At 55.4% G+C, this 23,527-nt stretch overlaps 2 protein-coding genes across 2 annotated transcripts; one reads left to right on the forward strand and one right to left on the reverse strand.

The window, feature by feature from the left end:
- Positions 1-707: 707 nt before the first annotated feature.
- Positions 708-4,825, forward strand: LOC308458928 (avidin-like). The gene is made up of 4 exons (XM_080973792.1): positions 708-866; positions 1,448-1,661; positions 1,913-2,033; positions 4,132-4,825. Exons 1-4 carry the CDS (start codon positions 741-743, stop codon positions 4,163-4,165), a joined length of 495 nt encoding a protein of 164 aa, XP_080829918.1. The 5' UTR covers positions 708-740; the 3' UTR covers positions 4,166-4,825.
- A 322-nt stretch (positions 4,826-5,147) lies between these two features.
- Positions 5,148-23,490, reverse strand: GBA2 (glucosylceramidase beta 2). The gene is made up of 17 exons (XM_080973791.1): positions 23,216-23,490; positions 21,949-22,040; positions 21,622-21,737; positions 21,189-21,407; positions 17,180-17,419; positions 16,161-16,263; positions 15,907-16,060; positions 14,685-14,810; positions 13,130-13,308; positions 12,714-12,818; positions 12,345-12,452; positions 10,251-10,402; positions 10,040-10,146; positions 7,603-7,745; positions 7,368-7,483; positions 5,966-6,157; positions 5,148-5,876 (listed from the first exon to the last, which is right to left on the reverse strand). The coding sequence occupies exons 1-17, from the start codon at positions 23,458-23,460 to the stop codon at positions 5,631-5,633; spliced, it is 2,643 nt and encodes an 880-aa protein (XP_080829917.1). The 5' UTR covers positions 23,461-23,490; the 3' UTR covers positions 5,148-5,630.
- Between the last annotated feature and the right edge of the window lie 37 nt (positions 23,491-23,527).

Below are 23,527 nucleotides of genomic sequence, written 5' to 3' on the forward strand. Positions count from 1 at the left end.
TGCAGGTTAATTATTAATAATAATTTTATGATTTATATGCCACCCATGTGATTGGATTGCTTCAGCCACTCTGGGCAGCTCCCAACAAAATATTAAAAACACACAATTCCTGAACAATGTAGGTCCAGGGTCCCTGAGCTCTTCTCAGCCGCTGAGATCATCTGCCGTAGCATCACTGGTCATTCCACAAGTTCGCCAGACTCAGCTGATGGCAGTATAAAACTGAGCCTTTGGTGTCATTGACCAAGTCCTATGGAACTCTCTGCCACTGGAGATTCAGCAGACGCCTTCTGTGCCAGATTTTAAATGCCTGCTGAAACCTCTTCTTTTCCTCCAGGCCTAGGCAGGCAGCTAAAAATACAATCCCCACAATGGTCAACAGAATATTGTTTCTAATTCTTTTGATTTTCACGTGTTTTCAACTTTTTATGATTTTACTGTATGGTTTTATATTGTTGTAAACTGTTTTGATATATTTCCATGGAACAGCAGTATACGAATACGTATTTTTAAAAAATAAAGAAATAAGCAAATAAAAAGATAAGGGCCGCTTGGCAGGTGGTCGAATATCTTTCCTGGTCGGGGTGGGGAGATGCGCGAGATGCCTCTGCCAGCCCCTCCGCTCTCTTGGCACCGGTCTCCGCGCCGCGCCCACCCAGTTTGCGCAATTGACCGCCGCCCGGGCGCTATAAGAGGGCGGCCGCCGGCTCGACGGGGACCTTCCCTTCCCGGCATCGAGGATGGCGCAGCGCTCGGTCTCTCTCGGCGGCCTGGCAGGCTTGGCGCTCCTGGGCGCCCTTCTTGCCCTCTCGCCAGCCTATTCGCTGGCGCTGGACGTCCAGAGTAAAAGCCAGACTCCGGCCAAGGTAGGGCCAGGCAGAGGCGAGCCAAGGAGGACGGGGGGGCAGGCGGCCGCGCAAGTGGCGCCGGCTGCAGTCGGAGAGATCTCCGCATCTGGGCAGAGGGGCTTTGGTGGTCTCCGCCTCGCTCTCCCCTCTGCGAAAGAGACCTGCGGCAGCGCCTCACCGGAGGGGCGGAAAACGAAGCCCCCGTCAGGGCGCGAAGGGAGCGGAGACGTCCGGGCGCCTGCCGGCGCGCTTGTGGAGCAGGGCGGGCTGCCGCTGGCTTCCTTTCCTCTGGTTTAAGGCTCCTTCTTTCGCAGGGTCTTAATTTCTGACCTGCAGCTGCAACAGGCGCCTTGGAGGGGATGGGATTGGAAAATGTTGCGGGGAGGGAGGCAGTAAAAACTACTGGCTTTGTCGAGCGGGGAGCTGGAGCAGGCGCGATATTCACGGGGCGCAAGGTGGCCACTGGGGTCTCCGCGCCCGTTTGCGTGAGGCCGAGGGGTCCCTCTCTGATCTGCTGGGGAGTCGCCTTTGGGGTTGGACTTGATGACCCTCTGGGGTCCCTTCCCCCTGTCCCTTCTCTGACCCGCTCCTCTCCGCAGTGCAACCTGGCGGGGACGTGGGTGAACGATCTGGGCTCCAAGATGGTCATCGGGACCACCAACGAGGACGGCCAGTTCTCGGGCTCCTACCTGACCGCAGTCTCGGCTACCACCGACGCCGCCATCCGGGAGTCGCCTCTGCACGGCAGGCAGCACCACACCAACCGGCGCGCCCAGCCCACCTTCGGCTGGACCGTCAGCTGGTCCTACTCTGGTAGGCGGGGGGGGGGGGGGCAGAGCCCCGCGGGGATGGGGGGGCAGAGCCCCGCGGGGATAGAGAGGGGTCCGAGCAGCTCTGTGGACGGAGAAGGGAAGGGCCCCCAGTCGCCCTTCCCGGTCATGCGGTGGCTTCTCGGCCTCCGGCTGGGCAATCCCCCCACCCTGCCGCCCCGGAAGCCCCTCGCAGGGGAAGCAGAGCGGCCTCGGCGCCGGCCCACCGACCTCCCTCTCTCTGCCCCCTTGCAGACTCCACCGCTGTCTTCGTGGGGCAGTGCTTCGTGGACGAGAAGGGCGAGGAGACCCTGGAGACGACGTGGCTGCTGCGGGAGGAGGTGGCGACGCACGCCGACGACTGGAAGGCCAACCGGTAAGCGGCCCGAGGGCCGACTGGGAAGGGGGTCCCACTCCAGCCATTAAAACAGGCAGGCGAGACCCTCGAGGGGCGCCGTCGGGGCTGAGCATCAGTTCCCTCCCTTTCAGGATCAGAAGGAAAAGAAGATCTTCCTAGGAAGGCTCCCGCTCTCCCCTACGCTTCCAAGCAGATCTCAGGGGCCATTCAGCTCCCTCCGCCCCCGAGAAGCGGGGAGCAAAAGTCCCAGCTCGACTCCCCTCTGCAAAGAGGGTATCCTCATAAAAACGCAATCCTGCCAGAGGCGTCCAGGCACTCGCTTGACTTAGCCCAGTCCGCGAGAGCTCGGGGCTGAATTAGGCTCCGTCTCAAATCCCCTTTGCTATCGGCCAAAGAATGCCTTCAGCCTCTAACTAGGTAACTGCAGCCCATGATGCTCTCAGAATACGCTGCTTGCTTCCGAAGAATTCAATCTTAAATTTGCCCAAACTGGAGCGCGGAACCCTGCTTGCCTCACCTCTAACGCGCATCCACGACTGGTCTTAATTTTATTTTAACCTGGGGGGGGGGGGGAGAGAGAGAGAGAATAAAACTGCTTACTAACCTTAGGTGATGTACACCTCCTCCCCAAGCAAGCAAGCAAGCAAGCAGCTAGACTAGCCGGACAGAACATCAACCGAACGAGGCGTCTGGCTAGCCTTCCCGCAACGAAAATGCTTTCAGCTGCCCGCCTCCCGTTAGTAGGGAAGGCATTGGGAAGCCCAGCGATGCCGCGAGAGCACTTGGGGAGGGAGCGCCATGCAAAATGGTCAAGGAGGCCTGTGGGGGGCGGGCCAGTCCTCTTGAGAAAGATGCGAAGAGCTTTGCAAATTCTTAGCCAAGCCCAGTGACGGCATTTCCAGGACCAGCCGCCAAGGGGGGCCTCGCCTCACACGGGGCTTAGGAGCAAGACCCTCTTGGAATTCCCCCGCCTGCAGGACGGCGACCAAGGCATCTCAAGAGCAAAAACAGCCCCCACCGCACCCGCAGAAGCCAGCAAAAGGTTCTCCGAGGCCAGTTCACAAAGGTGGCTCCAGGAGCCCCGTCAGCGGGGAGGACAGCCCATCCAGGTCTTGGCTATGGAAACTCCTCACCCAGAGAGCTTCCTCTATCCTGGGGGGATTCCAGCTGTTTATATTACCCCCCCCCCCAGGTCTTAAGGGGGCGAGTGTCCTCTGCATCCTGATGGCACCACAGCCCAGAAGGTGGTCCTGCCAACCGAAGACCGCTTGGCTCGTCCCTCACAGAGCGGGAGCTCTTTCTGTGGTTTAGGGTTAGCCTAAGAGTTGCCGTCAGGGCAGAGAAGAGCTTTTGTGCCGCTAACAGCTGTGTGGCAGGCAGGAATCCAACAGGTTACTCCTTTTTACTATAGAAAAACACCAGGAAAGATTTGCCTTTTGTTATCTGTCAGGGAACTTGGTCCGTGAGTTAACAGCCCCTCAATTCCTCATCCCTGCCAGGGGCCAAAGAGGAGCCCCCCAGGTTGAAACTCCAGCTGCAGAGAATCCCCACCCCATCAGCCACTGGAGCCAGCTCCAGGGGGCCATGACAAGAATACATTTGTGGGTCTGGGCCCCCACAAAGTCAACGGGCAAAGTTGATGCCCTTCCTTGCAGGCCCCCACAATCTTCAGCAGACCTGGGACTGGAGCAGATAGGGACTGGCCTTCTCCCCACTGCCCGGCTCAATATCCCTTGGGGACAGGCCTACAAGTGAAGCAGGGCTGCTGCAAACATCTCCCTCTGACTGGCTTGTGGGGAGGGGGGCTTACCCAACAGCAGGACAGCCCCTCACTGCCTTGGGTGAAGAAATGGGGGCTGGCAGCTCTGTGCCCCAGTCCATGCTTGCTTGCAAGGGGGCTGCCCGGGAGGCCATCGCTCGGCTCCTGGCCCATTCTGGTGCCACTGCTGAGGGCGCACGTGGAGGAAGAGGGCAAGGCTGGCAGCTCAAGGGGCCGTGGGCACAGGGAGGCTCATCCACGGACACTGAAGCCAGTCCTGGCACCCACAAGGCACCAAAATCAGTGAAGGGCATTTGCTGGACAATTCTCAGCCTCTCTCTCTCTCTTTCCTTGCAGGGTTGGCAAGAACGTCTTTGTACGTGTCAAATAAAAAGGAACCAGGATCCGGGCCTGCTTCTGCTACTCATGCGTAGGACCAGCTAGAAGATGGCTCCCCCTCCCTCTGCACTGCACCAGCACTGCCCCTCTGGCCTCTTCTATGGGGAAGGACAAAAATCCCCCCTCAGGGGTTGCGTGTGTGTGCGTATATGTTGAGTGTCTCGCTTTTGGTGTCACCCCCCCACCAGCCTGCAGCCCCCCCTCCCGGTTTGGCCAAGGGTGGCTCAAGAAGGGCTCACCATTGCACTCGCTAGAGCAGGGGTCAGCAATCTAAGGCCCATGGGCCACAAGCGGCCCATGGGTTGTTTAACCAGCCCACGAGCCGCCCCCAAATTGAGCCGCCTGCTTGGTGAGTCCCCGCGCGCTGCGCTAAACCAACACAGTGCGAGGACTCCCTTCTGTGGCACCGGAAATCGCGTCTGCGCAGACTCTGGACATTGTGGCCGTGCACGCGCTCCGGCCCACGGAGGTTTCTCTGCTGGAGGGAACCAGCCCAGGCGAGGAAAACCTTGCCGACCCCTGCGCTAGAGAGGGCATTTGGTGGGGGAAACGTCTGATGCAGCGGTTGCCAATAGTTTATTCACTGTGCTTGCTCGGGGCTTTTTATTGGCCTTTCTGTATTCTTAACCAATAAAGAAACTTTTCCACCATTGTCAATGAGAAATCACTCTCAAGGCTAGCTTACTATTTGCATATTGGCATCCCAGAAGGGAGCCAGACCCCACCCCACCCCACGACCCCCCTGGAGAAGGCCGAGGGGCAGGCACTCCCTGGAAACACAGAGGATCACTGGGGGGGGGGCAGGACGTTGATGCAGCCCCTCCCCACATTTAGGGAACTATGCTGGGCCACAGACCCAACAGGCCAGGCAAGCCCCAGGAATGGCCAGGGGAGAGGGAGGTCAGCCCCACCCCCTAAAAGCACACCTGGAGCAAGAGACATCCGCCCACAAAAATACACAGAGAGCCCCCCCATGCCAACAACTGTTTATTTTAAATTAAAATTATTCTGCATCTAAAAATAACTCTGGGGCAGCCCCCAGATTGTACAGAGCTTGATTGTGTGCAAATCAATCGTAGGAGAGAAAAAGGGGGGGGGGGGAAGCAGGTGGTGAAGGGCCCCTTCCTCCACTCCCCCTTGAAAATGGAGCACCGCTCCTCTTGTGAACTGGGGGCGGGGCGGGGGCAGGCAGGGACACCTGCCACTGACCCCCAAGAGGAAAGGGCAGTCAGAAAGGGGGGGGGGCAGAGAAAGATCCTTCATACACACCGTGCAGCAACAAGACCCCCCCCCCGCCGGGGAGCGGCTCAGCCATGCAGGCCCCCCCACATGCTTAAGAACACCAAGGGGGGGCCTTGCCCAACAGGGAGGTGGCAGCAGCCCCACCCACAGGCCCCTCCTTCCTGGCTGGCCAGTTGTGGGACCCCCACGCCTGCAGTGAGAGGGAGGGAGCCGCTTCATGGGCTCACGGCAATGGGGGAGTCAGAGGCCTCTGAGGAAGCGGGGGGCGCCTGGGCCTCCCCTGCCCCCCTGCGCTCCAGGGCCAGCTGCATGCTCCAGATGCTGAGGGGGCGCATGTAGGCCAGCGAGCGATAGACCCTCCTCTGGCAATAGGCCTCGGGGGTCTGGAAGGCCATGCCCAGCCTCTCCCACACCGTCCGGTAGCAGCCCTCAGCCGTCCGGAAGCCCTCCTGGACCAGCCCCTGGAGAGGAGGAAGAGGAGAGGGGGGTGAGAGCCAGCCCCCAGCCCGCCTCTCTCGCCTGCCCATCCCAGCGCCCACCCCCTGCTCACCTCCTGGATCATGGTGGCGGCCAGGGCATACACCACGCCAACCCAAACCTCGTCCGACTGGACGCTGGAGCGGTCCGGGACCCCGCTGGGACGCATGCCGTTGACGGCGCCCATCGTCCCCTGGGAGAAGCCCATGACGTTCCGCTCAAAGATGGTCTTCAGGGCGCTCAGCACGTGGCTCTGGGGGAAGACCTGCAGGGAGGGAGAGCAGCGGGGGACCCCAAGGGCCATCTAGTCCAGCCCGCTCGGCAATGCGGGAGGGGCAGAGGGAGGGTGGGCAGGACTCTGGCCTCCTGACACCCAGGGGACCCTGGCCCCTCGCTTTGCTTCTATTCTGCATTTTGTCTTTTGACTGTCTGTTTTTATGCTGCGAACCGCCCCGATATCTTCAGATGAAGGGCGCCATACAAATCTTAATACTGTATTTTTCTGTGTGTTAGATGAGGCTTTTGACTCAAAAATCATGTCAAAAAACTGGGGTCGTGCTGCTACAGGCGGAAAATGATCTAGGGAGTGTTTCCCACCCGCAGCGGCAAGGGGGTAGAAGCTCAACAATTTGGGGGCATCTCCCCTCACTTTCTTAAAACTGAGTCCCCAAAATAGGGGGTGGCTTATACATGGGGGTGTCTTATAGACGTGAAAAAACGGTAAATAATATTAATAATTATAGTTATTATTCATATGCTGTCCATCTGACTGGGTTGCCCCAACAAGGTATTAAAACCACAAGCCCTGAACAACGGAGGTCCAGGGTCCCTGAGCCCTTCTGTCCCAGCGCAGCCACTGAGATCATCTGCTGTAGAATCACTGGTCAATTGAGCTTGCAAGACTCAGCTGATGGCAGTATAAAACAGCCTTTAGTGCAGGGTCAGCAAACGTTTTCAGCACTGGGCCAGTCCACTGTCCCTCAGGCCTTGTGGGAGGCCAGACTGTATCTTGAAAAAATATATGAATGAATTCCTATGCCCCACAAATAACCCAGAGATGCATTTTAAATAAAAGAACACATTCTACTCATGTAAAAACATGCTGATTCCCAGATCTTCCACAGACCGGACTGAGAAGGCGATTGGGCCGGATCCGGCCCCTGGGCCATACTTTGCCTACCCACGCTTTAGGGTCCTCAACCAAGTCCTATGGAACTCTCTGACACTGGAGATTCAGCAGGCGCTTTCCCTGCACAGGGCTGCTTTCGGGTGTCTTTTGAAAGTGATCTGATGTGAGCCTCCAAGAGGGGTGCCTGACCCCCCACCAGCCCCTGGGAAAAGGAGGGGGGTCCCTCCACAGGCTGACCCTCCACTGCCATGGAAGCTGACCAAGGATGGCTCCCTGCGTCCTGGTGGGACCCTCGCGACTGCGGACGAGCCCCCTCCCCCTCTGGGACCCTCCTTGCCCTCCTTACCTCAGACTTGCCCTCTCCCAGGCCGCAAGCGCGGAGGAACCACTGCCCAGCCAGCTGGTCAGACATGATGCTGTCCGATGAGGTGCTGTTGCTGCTGTCGTAGTTATAGTACTTCCCTGGAGGAGAGGACGGAGGGAGGGTGATCCCGGGTGGGAGAGAGACGCCTGCAGACATCCCAGAGCCCCCCCTCACCCCCAGAGAAGGCAGGCAGGCAGCCGCCTTTGCCCCCACGCACCGTTCCAGAGCAGCTTCTCAAAGGCCGCTGTGCCCTTCGCCAGGATGGCAGAGTACGTCTGCCGGGCATCCTCCTCGCCCAGGAGCTGCGCCATCTGGCACATCATGCTGAGAGCCGCCAGCCACAGGCTTCCGCAGTAGGAGCTGCCAAAGCAAAGGAGGAGGAGGTTGGCAGGAGCCGGCCCTGGCACACGGGCACCGTGGGGAGCCCTCCTAGCTGGGAAACCGGGGCCCACGCTGGGGCCACCACCAGAAGGGGGGCTGGAGGGCAGAGCAGCTCTGGGGCTCTGGGGTCCTCAGACCGGTGGGCTGCAGCTGAGGAGGGACTCACTGCTCAGGCCTCTTGCTGTGTCTAGCCAGAGGGGGGCGCTGTTGGCTATTTGCAGATTAGTTGCTGTGGGGCCACATGCCAGCCATGCCCTGGGCTGGCATGAGTAGAGATAAGTTCATGTTAGCCCAGAGTTGTCGTGGAGGTCTTAGTTTCAATCATTGAGTGGAAGTCAGAAGTCAATTATGGATCAGAGACCAGGACAGGGCCCTGTATTCACCTTTATCAGCTAATTTTTAAAGGGTCATGTAAGTTTGAAGACTTTCGGATAAATATATCCTGTTATTTTCTACATTTCTCAAGGATAACAACTACGTGTGGGTAGAGCAACATGTATCTTGAGCACAGAAAAGCTACCACGACGAATCTGGACTAACATGAACTTCTCTCTACTGATAAACTCTTATCTTTAATTCTGTAATGAATTATTGTGTTACACATATTTTTATGAGTTTGTTTGTAATCTCTGTTAGAGTTTGTAATCCTTGTCAGAATACATACTTTTGGATTAGTTTTTGTTACTATTGACTATTGATTTGTAAGTAGGGACCAGCCCCCAACTCTGGGCGCAACTGGGCGTGCCTGCTCCTAAAAGACTCTCGTTTTGAGATGGGGCCAGTCTAGTCAAGATTTGCCAAAAGAGAAGAAAAAACTTCTCATGTATGCTACAACTGCAGCTAGGATATTGCCAGCACAAAGATGGAAAAGTGTAGAAGAAGAATGGCAAGGGAAATGGATGGAAGACGCTGAAATGGCCAAGTGAACGGAAAGACTTCGAGACAAGGCAATAGAGATTTCAAGAAAGACTGGGAACCGTTCATGTCATATTTACAGAATCAATGCAAAGAAATGGACTCACTTGCAGGGGTTCATTAAACACTTGCAAATAACAAAATAAATGACGGAAATAGAATATGCCAAAATGATTAGAAAATAATGATAAATATTTTAAAAAATCTTAAAAACTAAGAAATAACAAAATAAGCAGGAGGAGTTCATATGCCAAAAAACCAGAAGAGGAAGTGGAGGGAAGTCATGGGGGGGGGGAATTGGGGAATGGTATTTTTGTTATATATTATGATATTTTGATGTTAAAAAAATGTAAAACTTTAATAAAATTTATTTTTAAAAAAGAGAGATGGGGCCAGTCTTGCTACTTGACACATGAAATGTGGGATATGAAATGTGGCTGGAAAAGCTAAAGAAGAAGCCAAGAGTCCTCTGGGGCCAAAGAAAAAAAAAGGGGGGTTGTAGCTGTCTGCTTTGCCTTTATTTCATTTGTAAGAAAGGAGGAACATGGCTGAGGACCACCTCCTTGGCCCACAAACCAAAAGAGCCACTGACTCGCAGGGTTATTTGAATACTGCAATCCTTTCCCTTGGTATGGCAAGGCCCGTGTTTTACATTCCTGCCTTGTTTAAACATCAAATCTGTGCCATAATCTGTTCCAGTTGCTGCCTTCCAGGCACCCAACACACCTCTGGTGTATTTATTTATTTGGGTTTCATTTTATGTCTGTACTTGTTCAACTGCGGTCTCTAATTGCATATGGATTCTGCATGTTGCCATCAGATCCTGTGTAATGACTCCGGAACAAATTAAGTACTTAACCCAAGGTACCACTGTATTGGACTCTGTGAACAGACAGGTGGAACAGAAACTTATATATGTGTGGACCTTATGCATGAACTGACTAGAGGATGAACTCATCCACTGGGTCTTCTGCTTTTTTTGTTGAACTTTATGAGACTTCTGTTGGAATCTACAGTTTGATACAATGAATAATATACCTTATTTATTCAAAAGTACAGCCGGTTACGTCTTGTGGTTTATTGAGTGTGTTTCACGTAACCAGAGGTTTGTTGTTCTTGTTTTGCCCTCTCAGCCTAGGCAGCCATTTTGGCAGAGGGAGCCCCTCCCCTTTCAAAGCGCAGATCCTCCCCGCCAGATGCCCGCCTGGGCCTGCCCCAAAACTGACCACTCTGCCGCTGCAACCACCTGGGGGTGTTGAGCCCAGCTCAGCACTTGGCCAGGGCAGCCCTCCTCAAAGAATCCCGGTTGGAAAGGGCCCCATGAGGGTCATCCAGCCCATCCCCTCCTGCCTGCTCACCTGGCGCCCGTCACCACCCAGGCGTCGTAGGTTTGGTCGGCGAAGCCAGAGTTCTCAATGAGGCCGTCGCCGTCCTTGTCAAACTTCAGCTCAGACTCCATCACGGCCTGCAGGGAGTGGAAGGGAGGAGGTGGGGGGCGTTTGGGGCCTGCCCCCTGCCATGGCCTGCCCCAGCCTTGCCACCGCCCCCCAGCCCGCCTCCTGGCGTTACCTGGCAGACGGGCCACATGTCCCGCAGGTAGGCAGAGTCTTTCGTGAGGTAGTAGTCGCGATACACCTGCAGCACAAACTTCAGGTTCAGGTCCTTCCAGGCGGCCGTGTCGTGGATCAGGTAGGCGTTGAGGTGCTGCCAGGGCTCGTCATCTGGGGGGGGGGAGAGGGGGGGAGAGTGAGGCCCAGGGGGTCCCCCTGCCCGTTGCCCCACCCCTGCACCCTTGGGAGTCTGCACCCAGGGCACGATCCGAGCACGCGCCTGAGAACAGTCAAGCAGAAAGAGGGCTGACAAGGGAGACAGGTGGGAGAAGCAAAGGAGGAGGACCAGGGTGGATAAAAATCAATCGTGTCTTTTTAAAAAAATTTAAAAAATCAGATTTTTAAAATTTAAATCTGATTTTTAAAATAAAATGCTTTCAGAAGGAAAATCTTTCCAAAGGTTTTCTGTTCAAGTTACATTATAGACCAAAGGCTATTCATCAGGAAATAAGGATTTGTTTTAAGTTTTTTTATGTGTGCTAAAACTCAGTTCAAGTTGCTTTTTAAAAAAGAATTGTTTAACCACATCAGTTAACAAACATGGATACATATGCTATAATGTTATTGTTTTAGTTAAACAAATTGTTTAAATTGTTATGAAGGAAATTATTGTTTTTCTCCAATAAAGTGCAGCAGAAAAGCTGTCCAAATCTAAACAATTAACTTATTAAACCTCACTGTAATTTCATAATTCTCTTTCTATGTATTTCTAATAGTATAACCATATCAGTAATTTTTTATATAACTGTAAAAACTACTCTGAAAATTTATTATTCCAAAAAGGAAACCTTCATCTGGTTGTAAATATTAAGATTGTACCAGCAAGGAGGAGTCTTTCTGTAAAAAATGATTGAAACCAAGTCTTACTGACTAGTGATCGAAATTGTGATTGAAATCGATTTAAATCAAATCCACCCTGAGGAGGACCCCCTCCAAGCGTGTCTCAGGCCCCTCTGAAGGCAGAGGCAGCCCCACGGAGAGAGGGCAAAAATGCACAGAAAGGACCCCTTTCACCCGAGATCAGAGGGGGCACTGGGGGGCAACTGAGCTGGCGGTGAATGCCAAGCAGCAGCAGCGGCTTAGGGAGACTCTCAGGCCCCATCCTGCCTGACGTGGGGCCTCGGCTGGAGAGCCAGGGAGGGGCAGCGGGTCAGGCGTTGGGCTACTGAGACCTGGGAGGGAGACCCGGATTCCAATCCCCACTGGGCTATGACAGGAGAGTCTCAGACCAAATGTAAATGAGGTGCAAACAAGGCTCTTGGAACCGATGGTGGAGACGCTCTATGTACCTTTCCTTGTTTGTTTGTTTTGTAACACAAGAACTTCTTTAATAAAAACTATTTTTTTTAAAAAAAACCATGGGGCCACTAAGCTCACTGGGTGTCTTGGGGGCCAATTGCTGCCTCTCAGCCTAGCCTCCCTCGCAGGGGTGTAAGGTAAAGGGACCCCTGACCATTAGGTCCAGTCGTGACCGACTCTGGGGTTGCGGCGCTCATCTCGCTTTACTGGCCGAAGGAGCCGGTGTACAGCTTCCGGGTCATGTGGCCAGCATGACTAAGCCGCTTCTGGCGAACCAGAGCAGCACACGGAAACGCCATTTACCTTCCCGCTGGAGCGGTACCTATTTATCTACTTGCACTTTGATGTGCTTTCGAACTGCTAGGTTGGCAGGAGCAGGGACCGAGCAATGGGAGCTCACCCCGTTGCGGGGATTCGAACCGCCGACCTTCTGATCGGCAAGTCCTAGGCTCTGTGGTTCAACCCACAGCGCCACCCGTGTCCCTTCGCAGGGGTGTGGTGGAGACTAAATGTGTGCAGGGAGAATCGCTGGCACCCCTTTGAGCTCCTGGGAGAAAAAGGTGGGATAGAAATGCAATACGGGAAATAAATGAGATGAGCCCCCAGCTGGAAGGGGGGGTTCTCGGATCTGGCAAGTGGGGGCCGGGGGCCATCGCTGTGCCTGCGGTGAGATCAGCCTGTGCCTCTTTTGCCAGGGTGGGGGGCTGCCCTTTGCCCAGTGAGCGCCAGGGCGGCTCTGGAGGTGCGGCCTCACCAGGCTCCCCGATGTCGTGGGGCACCACGTTGCGCAGCTTCACTTGCGCCGTCTGCCCGCTCATCAGGTACATGCGCGGCCGGGTGTCCTCGCTCAGGATGGCGGCCGCTGCGGGAGAGAGAGAGGGGGGGTCCAGGGTTGAGGGGTCTCTCTCTCTCTCTTGCCCTCCCCCCTTTGGCTCAAGGGGCCTTGGCCTCCCCAGAAAAAGCCAAGGCCCAGGGAGAAGCGATGCCCTGCTGTTACCCCCCCCTCCGTTCACCCCCGGGACCCGACTCCAGCAGAGGCCCTCCCGTGGGGCGTTTGGGGGGGGGGAGAGACGACTGGGAGGGGGTGGGCAGACGGGCAGAGGGAGGGGGGAGGCTCACCCACCCATGTCGTACTGCAGGCTCAGCTCCAGTTTGGGCCACAGCATGGCAAGGGCAAAGGAGGCATAGAAATGGACGTCGTAGGTGTTGTACATGAGGTACTCCTGGCCTGGAAGCAGCGGAGGGAAGCAGGCAGGTGGGCACCGGCGGAACTCCCGGCCCCAAGAATGCACACACCATACGTCCAAAGAACTCCCCCCTTCCATAATCCTGGGAACTTTAGTTTATGGCTGCTGGGAAGGGCAACTAAAGTTCCCAAGGTGCACATTGCTTTAAATTTGTGGTGCCTCAGTCTGACCCAAGGCTGGGGGTGGCAAAGCCCCTGGTGCCCTTCCCTCTCCCCTCCCGCCACATGCCACAGACCCCCCCCCTGCCGCTTGGGGCAGAAGCCGTGGCAGAGGGCAGAGTCCTGCCCCTCACCTTCCAGGTATGCAAACCTCCCGTACTCCTTCAGGACCGCAAGGTGCTGGGAGAGTCCCAGGGGGGCCCCCAGGGCGGCCGCGGGGTCTTCCGGCTGAAGCTCCACCCACAGGGTCCCTCCGTCTGCCAGGAAATACAGCTCATTGAAGATGGCAGACTTGTACCAGGGGGGCAGGTCGCTGCAATGGGGGGCGGAAAGAAAGGCACTTGTACATGGGCCCCCCAAGGAAGAGCCAGGAGGGGGAGGACCCTCCTTTATCAGAGGCTGGACGACCCCCTGCCAGGTGCAGCAGGTGGGAAGAGATGATCCCTGGGACCCCCCTCCTACTCTGCAATTCTGGGATTCTGTCACAAGGAAGGAGGCGCAGGGATCCCCAAGCCCCCACCTGGGAGCAGGGCTAGAAATTCGCCAGGGGCCAGACATCTTGGCTACTGGCATGGGTCCAACCCAGAGGTTTCTGGGCACCAGGTTGGCAACTGCAGTTCAAAAACCTCTGCCTTAGTCCATAGTTCACGCCATTTTCACTGTGCATCTTTCTCCCTCTTGCAAACTGGGACAAACGAATAATTTTATGAGCAAGTGATGGCCAAGCAATGTAGCTGAGACCATAGAATTGGAGAATTAGAAGCAACTTGGAGGGTCATTTACCAGATTTTTCGCTCTATAGGACACACCGGACCATAGGACGCACCTTGTTTTAGAGGGAGAGAACAGGAAAAAACAATTCTCTCCCTCTCTGCGCAGCGCCCCTTTAGCGAAGCGGTAGGAGAAACGGAGCCCCTTCCATTTCTGCTCCCGCTTCGCTGAAGGGGCGCTGCGCAGAGAGGGAAAACTGTGCAGCGCCTCTCCAGCGAAGCAAAGCCTGGAGAGCAAGAGGGATCGGTGCGCACCGACCCCTCTCGCTCTCCAGGCTTCAGGCGGCTATCCGCAAGCCTTCGGAGCACAGAGGGAACTCCCGCTGCGCTCCAGGGGCTTGCAGGTAGCCGCCTGAAGCCCCCGGAGCGCAGCGGGAGTTCCTGCTGCGCTCCGGGGGCTTCAGCGAAAGCAACACGAAACCTCCGGAACGCTTCGGAGGCTTTGCATTGCTATCGCTGAAGCCAAGGAGCCTGCATTCACTCCATAGAATGCACACACATTTCCCCTTAATTTTTGGAGAGGAAAATGTGTGTCCTATAGAGCGAAAAATACGGTAGTTCAGGCACCTGCCGGGCAAACAGGTGTTCTGTTGGGTTTAAGGGGCCATTTGGTGCCTAGCAGATATATCGGAGGGTCTTGCCCTATTAGGGAAGGAAAGGGAGCTGGGGGGGGGCAGAGGGCCACACCACACTCAGGGAGGGGCAGGACTGTCCCATGGGGGCAGCTCACATCACGGACCCCCATGCGGGCTTGCAGACAGTCACTCGCCTGCCCTGGCCTGGGCCCTCTGGCCTGGTGTGGGTGCCTGAGCAGCCTGGCCAGGAGAACCCCATCAGGCGGGGGGAGCCCCCCCCCGGCCCTTCCTGGCAGCCAGGATCTGCTCCCGGCCTGTGTCTGCCAGCAGAGGGAGGGCTGTACCTGTTCTCCAGGATGGGGCGCTGCCAGGCCTCAATCTTCTCCTCCCACGCCTGGTAGCACGAGAGGGTGTAGTGAGAGAGAGCCGGGCAGGCATCTCCCTTGCTGCCAAAGAAGCGCGTGTACCTCCTGCAAAGGAAGAGGAAGAGGAGGAGGAGGAAGGCACATCAGGGCACCAGACTCAGCACTCGCCAGAAACAGCAGGCAATGATTCCTGGACTAAACTCAAAAAAATAGCAGCAACTATTTGCTACAGGACACAAAAGAACAAAGTGAGTCAAGGTCACAGGCTGGGTCTAGTTATTTCCTGAGCCAACAGCTCAGCTCCCGCCTCTCCCTTTGTGAGCCTCGGTCTGGGAATCTCCCTGGTTTGGGGAGGGATACAAGGGCAACTCCGGGGGGGGGGGGGTCTGCACAGAGCCCCGCTCAGTGGTTGGGGGGGCGGTGCATGGGTCACGGGGGGCTAAGGGAGGCCACAGCCAGGACAGTGGAGTCAGGATGAACCAGTCATTTCCTAGGGGTAAGACTGTGCCAACCGACCAGGAGGCCTGCAAACAGCAGTCAACACAAGGTGGCAGGTCAGGGGGGCTGGTTTCTCTCCTGCCTGCCTGCGTTGCCCCCCCCCCCATGGAAAATGCCTCAGAGCAGGTTGGGAACAAAGGGGGGGGGCACAGCTTCTTACACTGGACACAAGGACATAGAAGAATGCCTGCTGGATCAGGGCCACCATCCTCTTCCCGCAAGCCGGGGTCCAAGCGCAAGAGCAACACTTTCCCCTGGGGGGGGGGGATTCAGAAGCATCACTGCCTCTGGCTGTGGGGAGCAGAGCAGCGCCAACATGGCCAGCGGCCCTCGATTGCCCACTCCTCATCCTCCCCCCTGAATCTCTCCAGCCCTCTTGGAAAGCCCTCCAGGTCGGGGGCCGTCCCTGCCTCCTGGGGCAGAGTGTTCCACAGTTTAACTCTGCGCTGTGCAAAGGACTTTCTTCCAACATCCAGCTTCCCTGGGTGCCCACAAGTTCTCGTCACCCGGTCTGGGTGAGGCTGGGTGTGTCAGCTGAGCACACTGTGGCACAGCCTGCCAGTGCAGCCAGCCCCACCCGCAGCAGCAGAATGCCTGGCTGAGAGGAGGCTGGAATCAGGCCCACACTTGCCTCAGGTGATCCCTCAGCTATGAAGCCAAACCTTAAGAAATGTATCATCCGGCCACAGCATCAGGCGCTCACCTGCGGTGCTCCTTCTCTTTGGAGCCAAACCGAATGCAGGGCATATCCCAGGCCAAGGCAAACTCCAGCGTTGAGTGCCCGGAAGCTGGCACCGTGCAGGTGGCACACACAGCTGCTGCACAAGCCTCCCCCTTCTCCGTTGGGGGGCTTTTCCCTGAAAGAGAGAGCACACTCTTTGCATGTCAGGGCGCCTGGCCTTTTGGTCCCTCCCCGCCCCCTCTGTGCCACCCCCTCCTGGGGGGCCTGGGGCTCACCTGGTGGGGACGCCAGCTTGCCATCTGCCAGGAGGTCCTGCCACACTTCCTGCCCAGTGCCAGCAGGGTTGAACGTGGTGAGGTGGGTCACGGTGGTGCCTGCCTAGAGGGGAGAGCGAAGGAATCGAAACCCGGCCCTGTGGCAAAGACCGGGCGCCAAGGGAGGGGGCCAGCAGGGATAGGAAGCCCAGCAGCCCAGAGTCCCACCTGTGAGACAGGTGAGTTGAGAGTGGAGTGATCTGTGGGGGTCAGGTGGGATTGCTATGAGGAATTATGAAAAATGAAGCAAGCCATTGTGTCAGCAATGAAAGCATTGTGTTGACTGGGCTTGAGTCATTGACAATACTTTCTGATCAAATCCCATAAGCCTCTGCATCTCTGCCCATCTTCTCTACTGTTCATTTTCTTTCTCTCTGCCTGACAGGCACGTATCAGCATTCTGAAACACAGACTGGTTGCTTCACCAGGCATCCTGGGCCATAAAGATAGAAGGTAGCTTTGATGTAGCTTTTGTTAGTCTAGGTAGATCTTAAGGGCCAGGAAGAGAGTTCACAAGGAGATGCTAAAGATGCCTATCTTTCCTTGCCATCCCTCCTCTCCTGTTTACTGCTGTTTATGACCTCCTGGGCTTGCGAAATGCATTCCTCCTTGATCCCTGTTTTATTTAGCCTAAAAACGTGTATGCATGCTCAAAGTAGTTTTTGTAGTTAAAAGGAGTTCTCTGATCTAACTCTGTACCACGTGGTAGGTTTTTTTGAAATGCTCAGAGGACATCTGATTGGTTCTTACAAGCGCTGTGTTATAAGTTCTTTTGTTAATAAAAGGGACCTGGGCCAGGGTTTGACAGATTATTATTGGCACTTCCTCCCAGAGCCTTGCTGGCCAAGCCCCGTGTGTATTTTATTCATCAGGGTCCAATCCTTCCTTGCCTTCGGAACGCAACAGTGATCTCCTCCACCATGGCAGGAGGGGCTGGCCTCCCTCTGGACGTCCTCCCTGCACGACGCCCTCCTCCTTACCTTCTCCCGGGCGGAGATGGCCAGTGTGTAGGGGTTCACTGGGAGGCAGTGGTGAAGCAGCACGCCCCGGACGCAGCGGCCGTCCTTCTCCAGGCAGAAGGGCTCGTTCCAGTGGCCCCCACTCCGGTCCCCCTTGGACTCGGTGCCGTTCTGGAAGGTGAACATGAGGGAGACCTCCATGTCCTCCCCGCTCTGGTTCTCCACGTCCCAGAGGAAAGCTCCCACGGGCAGGCTGGTGTCCTGGAGGTGACAAAAGGCAGCGAGGGGGTCAGGGGCTGCAGAAAGGAGGCTGTGTGGGGCAGGAAACAGGGACAACCGAGCATATTGATATGTATGGTAATATTGATTAAATATTGATATGTGTAGTAATATTGATTAAAAGTGTAATACAAAGGTAAGTAAGTCTCTACTTGCTTTATCAATCTTAATTTCAGCTTAAGAGCCATTTTAGTTTATTTGCCACTCACTGGTGATAATATATTTGGAACCTAGTCCTGGGTTTTTACTTTTTGAAAAATACAAATATTACCCTGAAGATCTATTGAGACATAGTCAGAACTGTCAACCCCTCTCTTGTTAGCAACATGCTTGGTTGAGTTTGCATCCGTGGTTCTGGAATGGAGAAAGGCTTCTCAGCTGTTTGATGAAGAGCGCATGGCTAGGCAGCATTGGAGGGAAGGAGCTCCACAGTTTGCTTGGTATTCATACAAGAAGTAGAAGTAGTTACCTTGGGCCTGCCACACTTGAGAACCAGCTAAACAAGAGAGAGACGTTTGTGTGTCAAGATAACAGCAGACCAGGAAGTTTGAAAGAAATTGAAGTGAAAGAAATGGGTAAGTTTCAAGCCATCCTACAGAGATAGCATTGTGCTTGCCACACATGGCTTTTGGCATGTGAATTCATAGCTTGTGGCAAGGAAGGAAAAATTGGTTCGTTCGTCCCCCCACATAGTTTTGGGTTTCTAAAAGATTAACGCACACCCCAGTATGCGTACAAGAGCTGGTCAAATCAGAGTGTCTCTGCTGTTCACGGCGCTGCTGGCATTAGCGGAATGGCACAGCTCAGGGGTAGAGAACTGGGCCCAAAGTAACAAAAGGAACTTCAATAGGGGCAAAGTTTCAATAGGGCCCGCAGACTGACTTGCCAGAGTGGTCCATGCTCTGGTTACCTCCCACTTGGACTACTGCAATGCGCTCTACATGGGGCTCCCTTTGAAGGTAACTTGGAAACTGTAATTAATCCTGAATGCGGCAACTAGACTGGTGACTGGGAGTGGCTGCTGAGACCACATAACACCAGTCCTGAGATCTGCATCGGCTCCCAGTACATTTCCGAGCACAATTCAAAGTGTTGGTGCTGATCTTGAAAGCCCTAAACTGCCTCGGTCCTGTATACCTGAAGGAGCGTCTCCACCCCCATCATCCAGTCCAGACACTGAGGTCCAGCGCTGAGGGCCTTCTGACAGTTCCCTCCCTGCGAGAAGTGAGGTTACAAGGAACCAGGCAGAAGGCCTTCTCCGTAGTGGCGCCTGCCCTGTGGAACGCCCTCCCAGCAGATGTCAAGGCAATAAACAACTGTTTTACTTTTAAAAGACAACTGAAGGCAGTTCTGTTTAGGGAAGCTTTAATGTTTGATGCTGTATTGTTTTTAATATTCGGTTGAAAGCCGCCCAGAGTGGCTGGGGAAACCCAGCCAGATGGGCGTGGTATAAATAATAAGTTGTTGTTGTTATTCTTATTCTTATTCTTATTCTTATTCTTATTACCAGCAAGGATGCAGGTTGCGGGACTTTAGGGCCAGCTGCTCTCTGCATTGGGCTTGGAACTGCTCTTACGTAAAACAATTTGCATTGTGAAACCGCCTCAAAACAGTCCAGTGGGAGCAACGGGCTCCTCTTGTTTTCCACAGGACTGCCCTCTCCTGACCTGGCCCCGGGTTCTGTCCCAAATGGCACCCAAAGGAACAAGTTTCCAGCCTGCCTATCAGGAAAGAGTCACAGGATGTTGGACTGGGAGTTTCTGCCTCATTGTCTCAGTAAGACAATTAACGTTTCAGTGGTAGAGACACTGTTTGCTAAAGAGGTTATTCCAGCAGTTCTGGTTTGGGAGCGAAACCCCCAAACTTTCTGCAACCCTGGTCAACAGCGCTTTTGGAAAGGACAACATGGAAGTGAGCAGGCCCTGAAAACTAGTATTTCAGGTCCCTGAAGATTCTTCTATCGCCACTTCCTCTACTTAAGGCATGTCATGATGCTAGTCCAGAGAGCCAGAGCTGCAATGTTACCTGTGAACTGAGCTGGAGGAGAGTCTGCCGATACTCTCTCTACATTATTCTTATTCTTATTCTTATTATTACTACTACTACTACTACTCTCTCTACATTAGTGACAAATCCGCTTACCACATGCTCATTAAAACTACCACATGTAGGTTTAATAAAGATACTAAATCCTGTTATGCCCTTATTGGTTTGGAACAGCAGCTTGTGCCAAAACCACAAAAAGGTGTTTGTTGCCTTGTTCAACCCTCTGAATGGAAGCCTTTTTGTTACGTATCTCAAATCAAGAGTTACCTAAAGAGAAATGGACATTATTTACAACAGCGGCAAGAATCTTGATTGCACAATACTGGAAGACGGAAGAAATACCATCAAAGGAACAATGGCAAGAAAAGCTGATGAACTATGCAGAATTGGCTAAGCTAACAGACAAACTATGTGAGAAGGACAAAAAGGACTTCAAACAACAGAAACAGAAACAACAGAATGGACTGGGTTCACTGGCAGGATTTGAATAAACGTTCACAATTTCATTTGAGTAACAGATATTTTAGATAAATGATAAGGGATTTTATTTTTGTGTAGGAAAAGCAGGATACAATAAATAAAACTAAATAACTCAGCAGAGGGGGAAGTCCAGAGGAGGGGAGGGAGAATAATTGTATATAACACGATGAATGAGATTTGTATCATTATTTGTTATAAAATTCGATAAATATTCATATAAAAAATATGAATGGAAGCATAATTCCTCTTGCCTCTTCCCTTTCAGAGCAGCCACCAAGACCACCATCACCTCCGAGGGGAAGCGGTGTCACCTGAAGCCACCTGTCACCTGCGCCTTGCCGGCTTGTGGACCCTCACCAAGCCCGGCCAGCTGCTCTTGGCCCTCAGGTGTCTGAGGATGGGCCCCCGCTCTGAGAGGGGGCCAGGGTCAAACACCCCGATGGAGGGGGGAGCCTCAGGGTGCTAAAGAATTCACCCAGTGCCACTTAATCAGGAGGTGCTGGTTCAAGATACAAGCTGGGACTGGCCAGCCTTCCAACTGCTGCCAGGATGGGACACAGCCAGTGCCAAATTTACATATAAGCTCAACAAGCTCTAGCTTAGGGCCCCACTCTCTTGGGGGCCCCAAAAAAATTTAAAGGGAAAAGAAACGATGTACATTTCCAAAATATAAGATAAAAAACAAATAAAATGAAACCTACATACAGCAACCATGTTTTGTGTTGTGGAGGTGCCTATGATGTAAGTCATGGGCCCCACCTGCTCCCTCAAATATCCCTGCTTTGCTCCTTTCTATATATAGGGTGCCAACGTTCTGCATGGACTGGTTGCAGGGCAACATATGCAAATGGCTTGAAATACCACTTAGGTCCATAAATTGCCATATAGCATATATTCAACACAAAAAACTGCAACTATTTGTTGTTGACAAAGCTGGACATACAAAGGGCCCCATTACCTTCAGGAGCCGAGGGCCTCATCAAACCTAAATCTGGCCCTGGACACAGCTGGCCTGCCGGCTTTTCCCAGCTGGTCCCAAAAACTGCTCTGCAAAGAGTTTCTCTCCAGAGAAAAGCATGCAATAAAAGGATGAGCATGCAATGAAGGGCCAACAAAGTGAGCTGAAAGGCTCCCAGGTGCCCCCACCTCTCTTTCCCTGCCATGGAACAATGCAACCCACCCTCTGCCCCACAGAGGTACCTTCACAGGCGCGGAAGAGGCTCACCTGGTAATCGTGAGGGATGATGGGGGAGACCTGCCGACAGGTGAGCACCACGTCCTGCCCGGGCAGCTGGTAGACAGCCCAGGCGCGGGGGTAGAGCGCGTGGTAGAAAGCGTAGTGGCCGCAGAAACCCCAGTTCCATTCTTGCAGGCGGCTGGGCTTCTCTATCGACAGCACCTGCTGGTAGACGGTCTGGCCCTTCCGGCGCAGGCAGACGGTGAACTGGTATGGGGGGGGGTGGAAAGCCAGGTGAGGGGCAGCCTGAGCACAGGGGAGCAAAGGCAGGGAAGGGAGGCAGGTTTCCGGCCAACAAGGCAGCTGATCCGAGAGGGCAGAGAGTCCCAAGACCCCCAGAGCCTCGGCCAGCCGCGCCAACTCTGCCACGCCCACCCCAGGGGCACAGACCAGGAGGCCAAGTCCTCGCACAGCTACGCACCTGGTCAGCGATCACCGTCTTGTAGTGGTAGAGCCCAGGGTTCAGCTGCCACCGGCAGAAGTCCCCCCGCCAGCCTCGTGTGATGGTGCCGCCGCCAAAACCCCCCAACGGGCAGCCTGTGGGGAAAGCGAGGGTGGCAGGCTGGTGAGCTCCAGCCCTGCGGGAGGCAGGCAGACCCTTCCCCTTCGCCAGCAAGCCATGGCAGCGGCCCAGCCAGGCCCCCTTCTGCTCCCTGCCTCCCACTGCAGGGAATCCCTGGCTGGCTCTGCCCGTCACCCTGGGCACGGCTCCCTGGGCACAGGAGAAGCCAAGCTCCGCCCTGCTCACCATAGATCTGGCGCAGGGGCTGGGAGTTGAAGAGGTTGATGAAGGGGTGCTTCTTCTCCACGCGAGTCTTCCGGTACCACCACCTGAAATACCTGGAGGGAGAGGCACACCTGGACGGTCACGGCCAAGCTCCACGGATGCATCATAGAACCTGGCTAGGGGCCACCCCAGCCGCGCAATCTGTTTTTATTCTCTGCTATTCTTTACATGCGCATGTGTGAGCCTGCACATTTATTATCATCATCATCAATTTATTTAGTTAGATGCTGCCTTCATTGCTGACAGGGACTCAAAGCAGCTTACAGATAAGAGCAAGAACATCTGTGACAAATCAACAAAAACAGAATAAAATAAGATGACAAAGGCCCAGAACCAGCACACAGTTAAAGGATGGGTGACATTCCGCTAAGTTAGGCCCATTAACTTCAGTGGGTCTACCGGGAGTAAAACTAAACAAACCCCACCCAATGGAATCCAGTCCCTGCAGAGGCCACGAGGGTCCTCCCTCCGGTTGGGTGGCTTTCAAAGGGGACTGGGCTAAGTCACAGAGGGCAGCTGGGCTTCCAAAGGCTTTGGGGGGGTGGCTGTCAAGGGCACTGTTGGGGGCATCCTGTTGGGGCGCCTTTTTGGCCAAGATGAGGGCGCTGGAGCCCCTATTTGGTAGCCACAGAGGCTTTCGTCTTTCTGAGTGCCAGTGGCTGGCGCCGCAGGAGGGGAGTGTTGCTGCAGCGCCTAGGTCCTGCTCGTGGGCACCAGGTTGGCCGCTGCAAAATCAGGCTCCCGTGTCTGATGCAGCACGTTACGCCTTTGGACCCGGGGCAGCAGAAGAGGAGGAGGAGGAGGAGGAAGAGGAGGAGGAGGAGGAGATCCCCTCGCGGCTCCAGCTCCTCTCCAGCGTCAGCTGCGAAGGGAGACCCCCCCCCATCCCGGAGGAGCCCCGCGCCGCCTTCCTCCCGCCGGGTCGGGGGGCCTCTGCGCACGTCCAGAGTGCCCCGGGGAAGGAGGCCCCGCTCCCGGGCGCGGCTTCTCCGCCTCCGCCCGAAGGTCTCCCTTTCGCAGCTCCGGGAGCGCGCCCCGGGCACGGCGCCAGTGCTCGAGCCCGGCGGCGCTGCAGCGGGAAGCGGCCTCCCGCTCGCCTTTGCCCGGGCGCGCCTTTGCACGGGGCGCTGCTCCCGACGGGGCGGCCCAAGGCGGCTCCCCCCCTCCTGCCCGGCGGCGGCGGCTCGTCTGCCGCGCCCCCCGGCCTCCCCCGTCGGCGGCCGCTGACCTGAGCGCGAGTCCCAGGTGCTTGACGGCGTCGGCGGCCGAGACGTCGGAGGCCTGGTAGGGCTTCCTGCGCTCGGCGAAGCGGTGCGCCAGGCACAGGCGCCAGCCCCAGCGGGGAAGCCCCCGGCCCGCCGCCGCCGAGCCCTCGAAGGCGCGCATCAGCTCCGGCGCCCCGGGCGGGGAGCTCCCCCGACGACGGGCGCCCGGCCGGCCAACGCCGCTGCTCTCCTCCTCGGGGGTGGCCATCGGGGCAGGCGGCGAGTCTGCGGCTCCCCGCTCGGCCTCGGCTCGGCCAGCAACGGCCCTCCGCCCC

This window comes from Podarcis pityusensis (genome assembly GCF_964106645.2).
Source record: "Podarcis pityusensis genome assembly, chromosome: 11".
Lineage (NCBI taxonomy): Eukaryota > Metazoa > Chordata > Lepidosauria > Squamata > Lacertidae > Podarcis > Podarcis pityusensis.